The 19,219-nt window shown below is 42.8% G+C and overlaps 1 protein-coding gene across 1 annotated transcript in view; it reads right to left on the bottom strand.

Moving 5' to 3' along the window:
• LOC121548727 (kelch-like protein 29) overlaps nt 1-19,219 on the bottom strand; it is a 371,638-nt gene that overhangs the window by 329,504 nt on the left and 22,915 nt on the right. The window contains exon 2 of the mRNA XM_045210180.1: nt 14,093-14,161. Coding sequence (XP_045066115.1) covers nt 14,093-14,122 — 30 coding nt within the window. The 5' untranslated portion in view covers nt 14,123-14,161. The remainder of the gene's footprint in view (nt 1-14,092; nt 14,162-19,219) is intronic.

Here is a 19,219-nt window from a genome sequence, read left to right as displayed (position 1 = left end):
TAGCCAGGTGTGTCTGGGGGTGATTATGGCCATCTTTTGTATTTCATTAACATGTGTACATTTCTAGACAATAGTGACCCATCCACTTAGCTAGATGTGGCTGGGGGGTGGTTATAGCATTTATTTCACATGACCCATCAATTTAGACAAGTGTCTGGGTAAGCATCATTTAATAATGATAAAATATTTATAAAATATTTTTATCTGGACACTTTCAAAGTCAGATTAGGATATACGCCAAGGACTAGATAAAGTACTTTTACCTGGAATTTGTCCTTATTGTAAAAAGATGGGTGGGGCTAAGGCTTAACAGGGTTTGAACAATGCTGAATAGGTGTAGACAAAGAAGAACTCTCCAGTAGGTGTACTAAAACATTCAAGTCCCATTTTCTCAAAAGAGGGTTTACAAGTTTATCAAATTTCAAAGCAGAATTACTTTCCCATTGTACCTCAACTGCAGTGTATGATATACCATTTTGTAGCTCTGGGTCTCCACTTTCCAGTGGCAAAAACACAATTTCAAATGTTGCTACATAAGACCGAATCGAGGCGATGGGTCACAAATCAGTCAATTGAAATAAATTCATTAGCCCTAATTTATGGATTTCACATGACTGGGAATACAGATATGCATCTGTTGGTTACAGATACCTTTAAAAAAAAGGTAGGGGTGTGGATCAGAAAACCAGTCAGTATCATTTGCCTCATGCAGCGCGACACATCTCCTTCGCATAGAGTTGATCAGGCTGTTGATTGTGGCCTGTGGAATGTTGTCCCACTCCTCTTCAATGGCTGTGCGAAGTTGCTGGATATTGGCGGGAACTGGAACACGTCGATCCAGAGCATCCCAAACAGGCTCAATGGGTGACATGTCTGGTGAGTATGCAGGCCATGGAAGAACTGGGACATTTTCAGCTTCTAGGAATTGTGTACAGATCCTTGCGACATGGGGCCATGCATTATCATGCTGAAACGTGACGTGATGGCGGCGGATGAATGCCATGACAATGGGCCTCAGGATCTCATCACGGTATCTCTGTGCATTCAAATTGCCATCGATAAAAACCCAATTGTGTTTGTTGTCCATTGCTTATGCCTACCATAAACCCACCGCCACCATGGGGCACTCTGTTCACAACGCTGACATCAGCAAACCATTCACCCACACAGCACCATACACGCTGTCTGCCATCTGCCCGGTAGAGTTGAAACCGGGATTCGTCCGTGAAGAGCACACTCCTCCAGGATGCCAGTTTCCGTCGAAGGTGAGAATTTGCCCACTGACGCCGAACTGCAGTCAGATCAAGACCCTGGTGAGGACGACGAGCACGCAGATGTGCCTCACTGAGACGGTTTCTGACAGTTTGTGCAAACATCTGAGGGATAACATGAACTCTGTTTTGTTCTCTAGACTTGACAATCACACACGGTTCTGTACATCTGACTGCTCGCAGGTTTATAAATGGCTGCTGGGATTATTTATTTTTTATATACACTGCTCAAAAAAATAAAGGGAACACTTAAACAACACAATGTAACTCCAAGTCAATCACACTTCTGTGAAATCAAACTGTCCACTTAGGAAGCAACACTGACAATACATTTCACATACTGTTGTGCAAATGGAATAGACAACAGGTGGAAATTATAGGCAATTAGCAAGACACCCCCAATAAAGAAGTGGTTCTGCAGGTGGTGACCACAGACCACTTCTCAGTTCCTATGCTTCCTGGCTGATGTTTTGGTCACTTTTGAACGCTGGCGGTGCTTTCACTCTAGTGGTAGCATGAGACGGAGTCTACAACCCACACACAAGTGGCTCAGGTAGTGCAGCTCATCCAGGATGGCACATCAATGCGAGCTGTGGCAAGAAGGTTTGCTGTGTCTGTCAGCGTAGTGTCCAGAGCATGGAGGCGCTACCAGGAGACAGGCCAGTACATCAGGAGACTTGGAGGAGGCCGTAGGAGGGCAACAACCCAGCAGCAGGACCGCTACCTCCGCCTTTGTGCAAGGAGGAGCAGGAGGAGCACTGCCAGAGCCCTGCAAAATGACCTCCAGCAGGCCACAAATGTGCATGTGTCTGCTCAAACGGTCAGAAACAGACTCCATGAGGGTGGTATGAGGGCCCGACGTCCACAGGTGGGGGTTGTACTTACAGCCCAACACCGTGCAGGACGTTTGGCATTTGCCAGAGAACACCAAGATTGGCAAATTCGCCACTGGCACCCTGTGCTCTTCACAGATGAAAGCAGGTTCACACTGAGCACATGTGACAGACGTGACAGAGTCTGGAGACGCCGTGGAGAACGTTCTGCTGCCTGCAACATCCTCCAGCATGACTGGTTTGGCGGTGGGTCAGTCATGGTGTGTGGTGGCATTTCTTTGGGGGGCCGCACAACCCTCCATGTGCTCGCCAGAGGTAGCCTGACTGCCATTAGGTACCGAGATGAGATCCTCAGACCCCTTGTGAGACCATATGCTGGTGCGGTTGGCCCTGGGTTCCTCCTAATGCAAGACAATGCTAGACCTCATGTGGCTGGAGTGTGTCAGCAGTTCCTGCAAGAGGAAGGCATTGATGCTATGGACTGGCTCGCCCGTTCCCCAGACCTGAATCCAATTGAGCCTGGGACATCATGTCTCGCTCCATCCACCAACGCCACGTTGCACCACAGACTGTCCAGGAGTTGGCGGATGCTTTAGTCCAGGTCTGGGAGGAGATCCCTCAGGAGACCATCCGCCACCTCATCAGGAGCATGCCCAGGAGTTGTAGGGAGGTCATACAGGCACGTGGAGGCCACACACACTACTGAGCCTCATTTTGACTTGTTTTAAGGACATTACATCAAAGTTGGATCAGCCTGTAGTGTGGTTTTCCACTTTAATTTTGAGGGTGACTCCAAATCCAGACCTCCATGGGTTGATAAATTTGATTTCCATTGATAATTTTTGTGTGATTTTGTTGTCAGCACATTCAACTATGTAAAGAAAAAAGTATTTAATAAGATTATTTCATTCATTCAGATCTAGGATGTGTTATTTAAGTGTTCCCTTTATTTTTTTGAGCAGTGTATATATCAACACTTCAATCTGAAAAATAACTTTACAACTCATGTTTTCATTTTCCGGTTTACTACAAGCCAACACTGTACATCTCACTAGTTCATTGTAATGGTTTTGCAAAAAATAGCAACTGAAGCTTTGCCTCTAACTTAAAAACACAAGCTTCCCTTTCTTAGTTAACATTTTCCTACAAAACAACATTAATTAGTCTATTAGTTTGTAGTTATGCCTATTTAAAAAAAATCTGCCTGCTGGAAAAACTTTATTTTAAAAACAGCGGACCATTTTCTTCTCTCAAAAACAAGTTTACAAACCACACTGTCATTCTTCAGTTTACTACTTGGAGAGAAAGAGACGGCCGGGCAAGTCGTTCAAGCAGCTGTGTCCGTTTATAAAATCCCCATTGTCTCATGTCAGGAGTGGATGGGGTTAAAACTGACAGAGGATTTGTTATGGTTGACTGCTCTGAAAACACACTGGTTCGTGTGAATTACGTGAAATGTCATACTGTGGTAGGAATGCACTTCACCAGGTCTCCTGCATCGGAGCAACCCCTTTTCCCAATATAACGTTGTCTTGAAATCTGTATGGCACGTCCCCTCCATAAATCTGTGTGTGGATCTGTTTAAATGGTTCTACACAGGCAGCACATGGACAGTCCGTGGATCTAGAAGAGTGATTACTGCCTCCGAGGTATTCCCTTTACTTCCCTAATGTATCAGTAGGACCACATTCTCTTCTTTTATCAAAACTAAAGCTATTTATGTTTGGTTTGATTGATGGAATTGAATTAATTCCATGGACAACCCATGGATCTAGAGAAGAGTGATGGACTGTGTATCTATACAAATACAATTGTTTGCTTGAATTAATTCATGTTCTAGCAAATAATTTCCTGGGAGGATAAGATCTAACCTCATGAGCCCGGTGGGCGTCTGTCAGTTTTGTCATAAACCGATCAAAACAAGCATTTCAACTACTGGAAGGTCATACTGTACAAACGCTAGAAAGCTGCCAGATATGTCAGTACATAAATGTCTGAACTGGCTCTGGTTGTTGAGGAAGCAGAACAGACTGTGCTGCACAGTTATTCTGTTCACGCCTCCAGCAGACCAGAGCCCTAAACAGCCAACCTCCCGGTCTCTGCCTCCCTTCCTCACGCTGCTGAACAGCAGTGGAAAATACCATATAACATCACAGATGTTCCTCTATATATGTAGGATAGAGATATGTGCTCGGTAATGAGTTGCACTCCGCAGTCGGCCATTAAAACCTTTGTCAAAATAAGGAGATGTGTAATAACACTGCGGTGCACTGGGCCGGCTGATATTCAGCAATTATTTCAGAGTAAATTTTCACTCAGTTGGCCAGTTCACCGTAACTGATAAAATGGAACATTTGAATAATTTTCCGATAAGAGGTCCCTCTGTTAGGGGAATTATTTCATCCGAGGACATTGGATAGTTAGAGGAGATGTAATGAACATTTAGCAGCAGGACTGTTCAGAGCAGGGAAATCACTCCCTTACCAGTGTCTGCCCTGCATGGATTAAACACACATTCCTAATAACTCTGCCTAATTGATATAACATAACAATGAATGGGCCAACCTATTTGTCTGAGAATATACTTATATACAGTGAGGGAAAAAATTATTTGATCCCCTGCTGATTTTGTACGTTTGCCCACTGACAAAGAAATTATCAGTCTATAATTTTGATGGTAGGTTTATTTGAACAGTGAGAGACAGAATAACAACAAAAAAAATCCAGAAAAACGCATGTCAAAAATGTTATAAGAAATACAGTGAGGGAAAAAAGTATTTGATCCCCTGCTGATTAAGTACGTTTGCCCACTGACAAAGACATGATCAGTCTATAATTTTAATGGTAGGTTTATTTGAACAGTGAGAGACAGAATAACAACAAAAATATCCAGAAAAATGCATGTCAAAAATGTTATAAATTGATTTGCATGAGGGAAATAAGTATTTGACCCCTCTGCAAAACATGACTTAGTACTTGGTGGCAAAACCCTTGTTGGTAATCACAGAGGTCAGACGTTTCTTGTAGTTGGCCACCAGGTTTGCACACATCTCAGGAGGGATGTTGTCCCACTCCTCTTTGCAGATCTTCTCCAAGTCATTAAGGTTCGAGCCTGACGTTTGGCAACTCGAACCTTCAGCTCCCTCCACAGATTTTCTATGGGATTAAGGTCTGGAGACTGGCTAGGCCACTCCAGGACCTTAATGTGCTTCTTCTTGAGCCACTCCTTTGTTGCCTTGGCCGTGTGTTTTGGGTCATTGTCATGCTGGAATACCCATCCACGACCCATTTTCAATGCCCTGGCTGAGGGAAGGAGGTTCTCACCCAAGATTTGATGGTACATGGCCCCGTCCATCGTCCCTTTGATGCGGTGAAGTTGTCCTGTCCCCTTAGCAGAAAAACACCCCCAAAGCATAATGTTTCCACCTCCATGTTTGACGGTGGGGATGGTGTTCTTGGGGTCATAGGCAGCATTCCTCCTCCTCCAAACACGGCGAGTTGAGTTGATGCCAAAGAGCTCCATTTTGGTCTCATCTGACCACAACAAATTTCACCCAGTTCTCCTCTGAATCATTCAAATGTTCATTGGCAAACTTCAGACGGGCCTGTATATGTGCTTTCTTGAGCAGGGGGACCTTGCGGGCGCTGCAGGATTTCAGTCCTTCCCAGCGTAGTGTGTTACCAATTGTTTTCTTGGTGACTATGGTCCCAGCTGCCTTGCGATCATTGACAAGATCCTCCTGTGTAGTTCTGGGCTGGTTCCTCACCGTTCTCATGATCATTGCAACTCCACGAGGTGAGATCTTGCATGGAGCCCCAGGCCGAGGGAGATTGACAGGTCTTTTGTGTTTCTTCCATTTGCGAATAATCGCACCAACTGTTGTCACCTTCTCACCAAGCTGCTTGGCGATGGTCTTGTAGCCCATTCCAGCCTTGTGTAGGTCTACAATCTTGTCCCTGACATCCTTGGAGAGCTCTTTGGTCTTGGCCATGGTGGAGAGTTTGGAATCCCCCTGCTCAAGAAAGCACATATACAGGGCCGTCTGAAGTTTGCCAATGAACATCTGAATGATTCAGAGGAGAACTGGGTGAAAGTGTTGTGGTCAGATGAGACCAAAATCGAGCTCTTTGGCATCAACTCAACTCGCCGTGTTTGGAGGAGGAGGAATGCTGCCTATGACCCCAAGAACACCATCCCCACCGTCAAACATGGAGGTGGAAACATTATGCTTTGGGGGTGTTTTTCTACTAAGGGGACAGGACAACTTCACCGCATCAAAAGGGACGATGGACGGGGCCATGTACCGTCAAATCTTGGGTGAGAACCTCCTTCCCTCAGCCAGGGCATTGAAAATGGGTCGTGGATGGGTATTCCAGCATGACAATGACCCAAAACACACGGCCAAGGCAACAAAGGAGTGGCTCTAGAAGAAGCACATTAAGGTCCTGGAGTGGCCTAGCCAGTCTCCAGACCTTAATCCCATAGAAAATCTGTGGAGGGAGCTGAAGGTTCGAGTTGCCAAACGTCAGCCTCGAAACCTTAATGACTTGGAGAAGATCTGCAAAGAGGAGTGGGACAAAATCCCTCCTGAGATGTGTGCAAACCTGGTGGCCAACTACAAGAAACGTCTGACCTCAGTGATTGCCAACAAGGGTTTTGCCACCAAGTACTAAGTCATGTTTTGCAGAGGGGTCAAATACTTATTTCCCCTCATTAAAATGCAAATCAATTTATATCATTTTTGACATGCGGATTAGAAGTGATGCAGACAATTACATTGATGGAAGTTACAATCTATCTGCAATATTAAAGCTGATCTACCCCCTTTAAAAAAATTAAAAAAGTTTGTATGGGGGTTTATTAATTCCATTTTTATTTTATTTTACTTTACATTGTTTGCAAACTGATATGTGACACATTAATGCCAAAATAACATGCAAAACAGACATCGCACCAAAAAAAAAAAATGCTAGAAAGGTGGGGTCGCCACTGTTTACCAGATACCTTTAAAATTAGGTTTTTACGCACTGAAGACCATTCATACAAACTACAAAAGTTGAAGGACTACAAGGCTGTTCTAAAGAGGACTCAAGCAAACACTGGACAACAGGGTGACGGATGGATGTTGGTCCCCGACAGGTAGAATGGCAGCTAGGAGTTCCCTGTGGTGTTTGTGTGTAATGCTACCAACAGGGAAAGCTAGTCCTCACAGGAGGCTCAGGGCCAATAACACTGGGATGACAGAGCAACCGGTTGTCACTTTGGCAATGTAAACACGTTTCCCATGCCAATAAAGCCCTTTGAATTGAATTGCATTGCGAGAAAGATAACAGGAAACTGACACCCTATTCCATATGTAGTACACTTTTGACCAGAGCTATACCCCATTCCCTATATGGTGCACTACTTTTGTCCAGAGTCCATAGCTCTGGTCAGAAGTACACTATATAAGGAATAGGGTGCCATTTAGGACACACACTATGCATTTGCCATAGCCTACGACACTACAGCTTTGCTGTCCTCAACAGGCTATTTTTCTCTTTCCTAATTGTTCTTGAGGTGAATTAGCAGCGACTTCAAAATGACTTCTTCGGGTGGTTGGTGATTTAAGTGCTCAATTAAACTACTACAGTACTGATATATAGGGCTTTGGGCACTTGGAAAAGCACTAAATAAATCAAGTCCATTATCATCGATGTAAGCAAGCAATCACACTAGGTACTGCTCTGTTACGCATACAGTATTTATTCCCTCACAGCCACTTCCTCTTGAGCCACCACCATTTTGGAGCCACAGTAGCAGAGATCTGGCAGCCTATCCCCTTGCCCACCACTGCAACTGGACACAGATTCAGACGAGGAAATCAGACCATCTGTATGTGTAATGTTCTCGACGCAACAGAGACAGAGAGAGAAAAGGCTATAGGGAGCCACTCAGCTCATAACACTCCACAGATAGATACTGTACATTCACACGTTCAGGTGTCAAGTGGATTGAGGTTTCTCCATTTTAGTTTTTCCCTGCATTAGATCACGGCTATAATACACATTCTGTCATTGCAACCACCCACTGAAGTGCACTTTAGAAGAAAAGAGAAAAAAAACACAGAAGGCAACAAAAAGTTGTTACGCAACATATAGAGTAATAATTCTCCATAGTGTTGTGGGTTTAGTTTATTTCCCTTTAGATGGTGTTAATGCTAAAGCCTGGTACCTAATGGATGTTGAAGAGGCTGACGCTGAGGGTGATTATACTCTCTCTCGGTGTGTGTTAGGCAGTTCCTTCACAGATAAAGCACAATGGCCCGGGTGATATGTCATGTTGTGACCCCTGCTGTGCGCTCTGTCCCCAGGGGTCTCCCCTCCCCGCAGCACCACCCGACGCCCCCCACTGGGTGCAATGTCTTAATCACTCGGCTGAGAGACAATGCTTTAATGTTTATGTCTCGGAATTGTCAGTTTGTGTGTGTGTTGCAGTCTGCATACAGTGTGTGAGTGCGAGATTTCAGGCTTCAAATTAGTGGAAAGCTTTTATTTTGACAATGGATGTGTAGGCAGGGAGAGGCAGTTTTACTGCTAATGACCAAGGGTTCGGTCTCTATCTCACACGATATCCATGTCAAAGGTCATATCTTTAGAATCATTATATTTTCTGCTTAGCAGACACATTTACAACAGACAACACTCATGCTTTTCTGTCTATACAGCTAAGAACCTCACTGAGCTGAATGAAACACCCTTAAGGGTACAGGAGACATACATTTCCACCTTCGTCAGCAGGTGAGGGGAGCCTACCCCAGTACCCCTAACTAACCGGAGTATGCAGAAACCAGTACCCCTAACTAACCGGAGTATGTAGAAACCAGTACCCCTAACTAACCGGAGTATGCAGAAACCAGTACCCCTAACTAACCGGAGTATGCAGAAACCAGTACCCCTAACTAACCGGAGTATGCAGAAACCAGTACCCCTAACTAACCGGAGTATGCAGAAACCAGTACCCCTAACTAACCGGAGTATGCAGAAACCAGTACCCCTAACTAACCGGAGTATGCAGAAACCAATACCCCTAACTAACCGGAGTATGCAGAAACCAGTACCCCTAACTAACTGGAGTATGCAGAAACCAATACCCCTAACTAACCGGAATATGCAGAAACCAATACCCCTAACTAACCGGAGCATGCAGAAACCAGTACCCCTAACTAACCGGAGTATGTAGAAACCAGTACCCCTAACTAACCGGAGTATGCAGAAACCAGTACCCCTAACTAACCCAGGAGGGTGATTCTACTAGGCCGCTCACGCAACTGTCTGGAGTCAAAACGCAAACAGAAACAGTGAGGATGATTACTGCTAAAGATGCATTGGATAACTGAAACATTACCGTCTTGGTGTGGTTTGGTTTAACATGGCCACCTATATCTCTTATATTACTTTCCATCTCAAAAGACAAACATTACAGCATTTTATTTTGTTTATCTTCAACAGTTCTACTTCTATTTACAGTATCTCAGACAAAAATGTATACTGAGATGTTTACTTTACGATCAAAGGAACATCGCAAAGTGATGAACATGACCTGTTCACCGGACGTGTTACCTTGTCCCAGACCTCTCTCCCTCCCTCGGCTATGAAAAGCCAGCTGACATTTACTCCTGAGGTGCTGACATGTTGCACCCATTTTAACCACTGATTATTATTTGACCCTGGTGGTCATCTATGAACATCTTGAAGAACTATCTGGCCTTAATGGCCATGTACTCTTATAATCTGTCACGGTTTCGGCCGAGGCTGCTCCTCTTCCTTGTTCGGGCGGACTTCGGCGGTCGTCGTCTCCGGAGTACTAGCTGCCACCGTTCTATGTTTCTTGTTCATTTGGTTTTGTCTGTTCATAACACCTGTCCCTTATTTGTGTCTTGATTGTTCCCCTTATTTAGTTTGTTTGTTTGGGTCAGGTGTTATGCGTGATTGTTGATTGTCAGCCTACCTCTGTATAGTGTATTGTATTTCTCTCGTTGTGTTTTACCGAGAGCTCGCACTGTGTGCGCTTTTCTTGTTTTTGACGCACTGTGTTTTTGTGCGTAATTGTTTGCGCCACCCGGTTGGGTTGGCGACTCGTTTGTTCTCGTGTTTTGGTGAACATTACTAAACGGTTGAAGTCATCCTGGTGCCTGCGCTTGATTCCTTCCACTCACCTACATACACCATTCTGACATAATCTCCACCCGGCCCAGCCAGAAGACGACTGGACAACCCTCGGAGCCTGGTTCCTCTCTAGGTTTCTTCCTAAGTTCCTGTCTTTCTAGGGAGTTTTTCCTAGCCACTGTGTTTCTGCATCTGCATTGCTCGCACTTTGGGTTTTAGGCTGGATTTCTATATAAGCACTTTGTGACATCTGCTGATGTAAAAAGGGCTTTATACATACATTTGATTGAAAGTCTAAACATAGACTATTTCTGTTTGGTTTATTTGTACATGACAACGTTATATTTGGATCAAAAGGGCTCCAGCTTCAATCTCTGCAGTCTTTTATAACCCATCAACCAGAAACCAGGCAACCAGTTCTGCACCTGAGACGTTCAGCCCCCCAGTGAGAAGGCTGTGGGGTTTGGAGGTGGATCCCAGCACACATAATGTGTAGTGTTAAATCAGGGGTGCACTGACCCGAGCCAAGCACACAGCCGAGTGAGTTGCACACACACACACACACACACACAACCCCCCATCCACCAGGGGGGACGGCCTGGTCACCTCGCTCTGGGATCAAAGGTGTGTGTCGTTTTAATCAGGCAGCCCAGTGGGCGGCCCCATTAATTCAATTCCATTTCATCAGCGGTGTGTTGGGCCACCAGAGGGGATGACACATTCCTGGGGTCCTCAGGCCCAGCAGTAATCCCCTCTCTTAATGACCCAAGACCAGAAACTAAACCCATTATTTCTCAGTGCCTGGCTGCAGTTTTTTTTTGCAATATCTTCGCAGGGATGAGTAGACAAAGACAGATTCATTAAGTAATTAAAGTAATCTGACCCCCCACCAATTAAACCAATGGCATAGGTGTACATATACAAGCACACAGTACACACGGTATTACAGGATCAGGTGGTGTAATTTAATTGAACACTAGAACTGCTGGGCCTCGAGGGACCCCCATTTCAAGCTAATGAGCAATCATTCGGACTGCAACATTCTAACAGTGTAATTAATACATGCCATCACAAAAACAATCATTTGGCTGTGTTTATGAAAGTCTTCGGTAACAGAATAAGATTTTTATTTTATTTCAAATAACAATAGTAAAAACAATAAACCACTAGAAACACCTAAATTCAAGTGTTTAATCAATTGTATTCGTAGAGTGCCTTTGTTACAACTATGAAACAGAAAGCATACGTGTTGGAAAACAGTAACAGCTTCTTTTTATAACGACTAAAAAATGTAAAAAATACCACAACCAAGACAAGACGCGCAGTCAAATGATGAAAACATTTACATTTACGTCATTTAACAGACGCTCTTATCCAGAGCCACTTACTATTAAATAGATTAATAGCTGCCATAGCAAAGTTATTTATCATCAAATATGATTACGTAGTACCGGTGAGTGAGTGCATACCTTTTTTTTTATACTGGCCCCCCGTGGGAAACGAACCCACAACCCTGGCGTTGCAAACGCCATGGTCTACCAACTGAGCTACTTACATCAGTATATAGCCTGAACATCATAACGCCAAGTGTGCTTGATAAAGTGAAAATCAACACAAAGCAATAATGGAATTATAATTAATATAACTTGGATTTCAATTAGCTGTTATCCCTTGTCCTAACAGTCAACACAAATCTTTGTCACTTTCACTTGCTTGTCACATTTTGACATAGGCCTCCCTTTGTTTGGTTGTGCGTAACAGTCTCCGGTGTTCTCTTTGTGTCCCCATCGATGGCAACTGTCGGATGCATGATTCTCATGACAGAAACATTATTTCTTGCCTTGCATTGGTAAAGTGTGAGTGTTGTCTTGTCATTCTTCAGCACCATTGTGGAGTACAACAGCTGTGCGGGTACCTTATTTTGCGCAGAGGGAGGGAGCTTCCGTCTAACTTTGCTCATGGTGCCAACCAGGCTTGTTTCTTTGCAAGCAACTTGTTCGCCAGTGAAGTGAAGAAATTGTTCATGACATTTCTCCCCTTGCCAATGTAAGGTTCCACAAGCCTCATCACCACATTCTCCGACACTCGCTAACCTGCTGCCTGATGTGGATATTTTCCCAGATATGGAAAGCCTTTCAGCATGTACAATTACCCATGCTCTCACTGTGTAGCCTACTCCAAGTAGGCCAGAGTAGACTGATAAGACTGCTTGGATTCGGTGGACTGATATAGGGTACATACCATTTAGAGATTATAATTAGAATGGATAAATTTCACAATTTGTGATTACATAATTATGCATAGTTCGCTTCCTCTCGCTCATCAACTCACCCATTCTCCCCATCATACTTGACTTAATTAATTGAATCTGTTGTTATACAGTGTGTGAGAAATTAGTTTCGGTATAGTTTAGGTTCAGTTGAGGCAATTATCGGGGTGATTATCAGCTGGGCACTGCACTTTCAACTGTCGGGAGAAGGAGCGGAGCAGGCCCTAATGTCGGGAGAAGGAGGGGCAAACTACTCAAAAAATGACATTCCCTCCTAAAACTGGTTATCTCCAGTTCTGTTTGTGATAAAGATTCTAACAACGACAGTGTGTTATATAGACTTATTTAGGAAAAGTCAAGGATGGAGGGGGGCATGACTTAAATGGCAGATTAAGATTGTATTTATTTATTAATGAGCAGTCAAAATACTGTAACTGCTTCAGCAGTTCTAGTGTTAATTCTCATTACCAAACTCACAGCTAATATTTAGAGCTAAACTCATTGTGCTCCTTATTGCTGTTCCAATACCAAGAGACATAGTATCAGCAGAAGATACAGCACTGGGTCTTTGTCTGCCATTTTGAATGCATCTGACCCTGAACAAATTACTTTAACCATTCAAAACGCAACTTCAATAGCTCACAAATGGCTCAAATGTCATCAAAAAAGAATAGGGAACAGTTTATTCTACAATCCTCAAACACCAAAAGAGAGCTATACTATGCAATTACCATCAGTCTTTGAGACAGTTTCGGAGAAATCACTATGGATATTTCAATGTTTGTTTGAAAACGGTATGCTCGACTTCATCAGATTACCTCGCCTCTTTTAGAATCCGAGAGTGAAATACTTACACTCCCATCTCTAACATGTAGGCTCAGCAATCCCCAACAGTCCCATTACAAGTCAGAATGTTGAACAAACTTACTTTACCTGTTGTCTGCCGATTTTGTCCCCATGTCAGAGGTAATCTGAGTCAAAATATCCACAAGGAAGCATTATCAACCAGACCTTCAGTATGCTGGTCTGTATATCAGTGTTTCGCACGCGACAAACACTGGCACAATATGGCTGAGCCTAATCGAACATTGTCCCACGCAATCAGCTGGCAAATTTCACAATCACGTCCAGCCGATTGCGAGTAAACGTGCGTTGGTCGACTATGTTCGGTTACATTTGGCTATTGTTTACATATTGTGCATCACGTGCAATGAGTCAGGAGATTGAAAATACAAGCGACAGAACCTACCGTCTCCGCAAAAAGTCAGGTAAACAACATTTTCCTGTGGATACCCCATTTTCACCTACTACGGTCAAAAGGACCAACTGCACGGACAACCGGTAAAGTATGTATAAATATTCAACATTCTGGCTTGTAGAGACTCTTACGTATTTTTTAGGCAAACTTCTTTCAGACTGAATATCCATGGGGTAACCGTGGTAACAGTCAGATGTTTAGGCAACAGATTTCCTAGTTATTTGGTATACAGCCTTTGTGGGTTGTTTTTCTCCTGGCGTGATTAATGGTTTATTGGTACATGAGATAATGAGCATTTTATATCTTACCGTACCTTAGGTCTCTGGTGGATGGCGATTCTCATCACAGACAAATTTGATCTTTTGAGTATTCCCGTCAACACCTGCGAAAACAATATCAAAGTATTGGTGAGAAAAGGGAAAAACACTCACACTGACAATTAGCATCAATCTGATGCCCCCATCATCTATCCAAAATAGTAGGTTTTATTTCAAAATCAGACAGTTCACTCACAAACCCATTGGACCTTGCAGTAAATTCCATCAAAAACATGTTGTGTTCTTCTTTAATTTGTCTGCACTGCACAATACAACCCAACCGTGGAGTGATACTACACTACAGCTAAACCTGACAGATATAAACTGACAGTCTAGAATGTCATTGTATGCTGTAGCGTTAAGATTTCCCTTCACTGGAACTAAGGGGCCTAGCCTGAACCATGAAAAACAGCCCCAGACCATTATTCCCCCTCCACCAAACTTTACAGTTGCCACTATGAATTCGGGCAGGTAACGTTCTCCTGGCATCTGCCAAACCCAGATTCGTCTGTCGGACTGCCAGATGGTGAAGCTCGATTCATCACTGTTCCGGAGTCCAATGGCGGCGAGCTTTACACCACTCCAGGCGATGCTTGGCATTGCACATGGTGATCTTAGGCTTGTGTGCGGCTGCTCGGCCATGGAAACCCATTTCATGAAGCTCCCGATGAACAGTTCTTGTGCTGAAGTTGCTTCCAGAGGCAGTTTGGAACTCGGTAATGAGTGTTGCAACCGAGGACAGACCGTTCTGTGAGCTTGTGTGGCCTACCACTTCGCGGCTGAGCCGTTGTTGCTCCTAGACGTTTCCACTTCACAATAACAGCACTTTGTTGACCGGGGCAGCTCTAGCAGGGCAGAAATTTGACAAACTGGAAAGGTGGCATCCTATGACGGTGCCACGTTGAAAGTCACTGAGCTCTTCAGTAAGGCCATTCTATTGCTAACGTTTGTCTATGGAGATTGCATGGCTGTGCTCGATTTTATACACCTGTCAGTAATGGGTGTGGCTGAAATAGCAGAATCCACTAATTTGAAGGCGTGTCCACATACTTTTCTATAGTGTACCTTGTCCATTGACTGCTTAAAGGGTAAAGAAACCACTATGTTATTTGGGTGAACTATCCCTTTAATCAGCTGATAAAGTTAGCATTCTGTATGGGTGATGGAACTTCAAAAGGTCTCTACTGTGGAACGAACATAAACAATGGTTCTGTTTGGTAAACAAGGCCGTTTTTGACTGGTCCACGGTGGCAGGGTTTGAAAGTCAACACAACGTGATCTCTGATCTTATGAGCTCATAATATTATTCATCTCAGAGACGGGGGGGATTAAATAGGCAGCCAATTTGTTTTCAGCACTTCAAACTCATTCTCATGGCTCTGTCTTGCCCCTCTGTAGCAGACATAGGGTGAGCAATATGTTTGGAACATCGATTCGCAATAAAATCACAATATCGAATCGCAATACATATTGTATCGACACCTAAGTATCGTGATATCGTATTGTGAGGTACCTGGCAATTCCCAGCCCTAATACACTCCAACCCAAAAACCTAAATATAATAGCATAACAGAAAGAAATGCTATTTGTAATACTTTAACCTAAAACACAGTTCGTTTTTTTTGGGGCGGCAGTTAGCTTAGTGGTTAAGAGCGTTGTGCCAGTAACCGAAAGGTCGCTGGTTCTAATCCCCGAGCAGACTAGGTGAAAAATCTGTCAATGTGCCCTTGAGCAAGGCACTTAACCCTAATTACTCCTGTAAGTCGCTCTGGATAAGAGCATCTGCTAAATGACGTAAATGTAAATGTTTTTATTAATATTTGCCTTCAATAATGCTAACTGATATTCTATGGAAAGTAAACACTGGACAATCCCACTACCTAAATGGTCATTTGTCTAAACACATGGACATAATTGTACTCATTGATCGTCTCGTCACGCCTCCATCTGCTGTTCAAAGCCATGTTTGAGAGGTTATGGGTCAGCCAAGCTAAAGATGTTGATGTTGGAGATCTGGCAAATAGGAAGAAATGACCCCTTTCTCAACAGAGAAACGATCAAATTCTCCTCAAGAGGGGCCTTTTATTCATGCAACTGTTAGAAAATGAAACGGAGAACATTTCAACGTGTTTCTTTGCCCCTTAGAAAGCCCTGCTGGCTGATTTCCATTATGATGACTGAAAGGAATTTCAAATCTTGCACAAAATGCTGCACATTTTTACTTAGTGCGAATAGATTCATGTTATTAATATTTTGGAGTGCTTTGCAGTTGAATATATTGCTTTCTGTCTTTCGAAAAGTATTTCAGTGAAATACTGATGGTGATGTTATGACGTTATTAAATGTTTATTAATTAGGCTTATCGTACCTTAATCACTTGAAATATTATTATATATTCCAGTTATACTATTCCTCATCTTGCTAATAATATTACTATTTATCATATCAGTTATTAAACATAAATGTGTCCATATGTACTGAACAAAAATATATATAAAGTATAAGTATGACTGGGAATACAGATATGCATCTGTTGGTCACAGATACCTTAAAAATAAAAATGGGCCTCACAATGGGAATCAGGATCTCGTCACGGTATCTCTGTGCATTGAAATTGCCATCGATAAAATGCAATTGTGTTCCGTTGTCCGTAGCTTATGCCTGCCCATACCATAACCCCACCGCCACCATGGGTCAATCTGTTCACAACGTTGACATCAGCAAACCGCTCGCCCACACAACGCCAAACACGTGGTCTGCAGTTGTGAGGCCAGTTGGATGTACAAATTCTATAAAACGACTTTGGAGGTGGCTTATGGTAGAGAAATGAACATTAAATTATGTGGCAACAGCTCTGGTGGACATTCCTGCAGTCAGCATGCCAATTGCATGCTCCCACAAAACTTCAGACATCTGTGGCATTGTGTTGTGTGACAAAACTGCACATTTTAGAGTGGCCTTTTATTGTCCCCAGCACAAGATGCACCTGTGTAATGATCATGCTGTTTAATCAGCTTTATGATATGCCAGCCATTTCAGGTGGATGGATTATCTTGGCAAAGGATAAATGCTCACTAATAGGGATGTAAACAACATTTTAGAGAAATAAGCTTTTTGTGCCTATGGAAAATTTCTGGGATATTTTATTTCAGCTCATGAAACATGGGACCAACACTTTACATGTTGGGTTTATATTTTTGTTCAGTGCATCATCTCCACGCATCTAACAGTATAACCATATGCTGAATGCTGCAATGCTTTTTAAATAACTAGACAAAAAGTTACAAGACAAAAAAGTACCAGCAGAACTACATAGTAAATACCTCATTTTACTGCCACTTTTTTGCCTCTTTTCGTGCATTCTTTTATTAGAAAAAGGCACAAAAAAAGCCCATAGGAAAGATGTTTACTTTGCCATGAAATTAGGGATGTTTTTCCATTACTCCTCACAAGATCATTAACTAGCTCATTGACTTCTCCTTATAGATTTACATAGAGGCTCCTTTTGCTCCGAGCAGACATTAGCATTTCCTTAATGGATAAGTAACCTCATCCCCAGGCTTGAATTGCTGGCATATAGAGCCTAGTAACACTGTGCTATAAAGTAGGACTTGATAGGGGTGTGGTTAAAATCGAGGCGGGAGAGGGAGTGAGCCTGCTACAGCTGTATAAATGGGGCTTTAGGCAAATCAAAATATGTGTTTTATCACATTGACCATATTAATTTTGGGAAGCACAATTGATTTTGTGTTTGGGCATATAAAGTTTAGTGAAACCTATTTCTAAAATGCGCACTTTCAGACTTGTTTAAATGACTTGTGCTGCTGGCGCTTTTCAAGTCCACAATGTAGGGGGAGGTTCTAAGGGTTCTGCTAGATGGGGATAGACTGGGATCCGCCAATTCAAATCAGCGGATGTTTCATCTGCTCCTGCCATAGACTTCCAGTCAAGTCCCGTTCCGAGGTGCTGTGAAAGCAGATGGTTCGACAGAGAGAGAGAGAGATAGAGAGAGAGAGTTTAATGGATAAGACACACTTTGTGTCAAAACAAGTCACATTAATAAAGACAAAAAATTTAAATAGAAAATTACTCACAGATTGTGGGTGAATTACAGATACATATAAACTAGGATAAATCACAGACCATCCTTGAGACATGCATGTAATTTAGGCCTGTGTTAACTGAGATACATCAGAATATGAGCACGCTCATCTTTGAGTTAACAAATGCTAAAACTACCCATGATGCATTGTTTTATGAATGAATAAATAAATGGAAGAAAAAAAATATTGTCCTCCGAACATTGTTTACACAATAAGTTACTGTCAATAAATTCAAAAACAGCACAGCAAAAAACTTGCCATGTAACCAATTATTGCTAAGGTGTCAACAGGAACTCAAGCAATACATCTAGTTTTATTATCAATGGATTAAAATAGCTATCTGACTGAGAAACAGACTTGCAGGCATAATACATACATTTTAATGGAATTTCTCAATCACCAGAGACCAATTAGGGTTTGAGAGATAGAGACCCACCATTAATAATCTAACTTGGCCAGACACTTTGACTCCATTTGAGACTAGCTGCTGTGTTTAAGTGTTTCAGCTGTTATCAATCTACAAAAAAGGTTCTAGGCCCACTGAGCCTTCTCACTTCTATTCAAAACAGAGAACTTGAAAAGATTGAGAGCTGACATTGAATTGTAAGCGCTTTCTTTTTCTGACAACACAAATACATTGTGTCATTGATCTTGACTTACACATAACAACAGAGAGAGAGTAAATGCTGTGTATTAGCCTTCTGTACTTGTCAACCAAATGGCTCTTGGCTAACAGCCTTAGGGACAGCAGAGAGATGTTTCTAGTCATATCAAAAGGCTACTATTACAAAGACCAATGAATTTGTGTTCAGAGAGAGGAATGAATACATTCCTAATGTTGTGGAAATATAAATGTTTTCCTCAGAGGGCTATAGCGTTACACACCAAAGGGCCACGGGCATCAGAGAAAAGACAAGAGATAGCCTTGGCTATGCTCAGCAGACTTCAATTAAATAAAGTTAAATAAAATAAAAATATTCTATTAAAACCGGGGTCAGTTCTATGATTGCAGTATTTCTG

The sequence above is a fragment of the Coregonus clupeaformis genome, chromosome 33 (genome assembly GCF_020615455.1).
Source record: "Coregonus clupeaformis isolate EN_2021a chromosome 33, ASM2061545v1, whole genome shotgun sequence".
NCBI classification, from domain to species: domain Eukaryota; kingdom Metazoa; phylum Chordata; class Actinopteri; order Salmoniformes; family Salmonidae; genus Coregonus; species Coregonus clupeaformis.
Note: the sequence above shows the minus strand (reverse complement) of the source record. Positions and strands in the feature narration are given on the sequence as shown.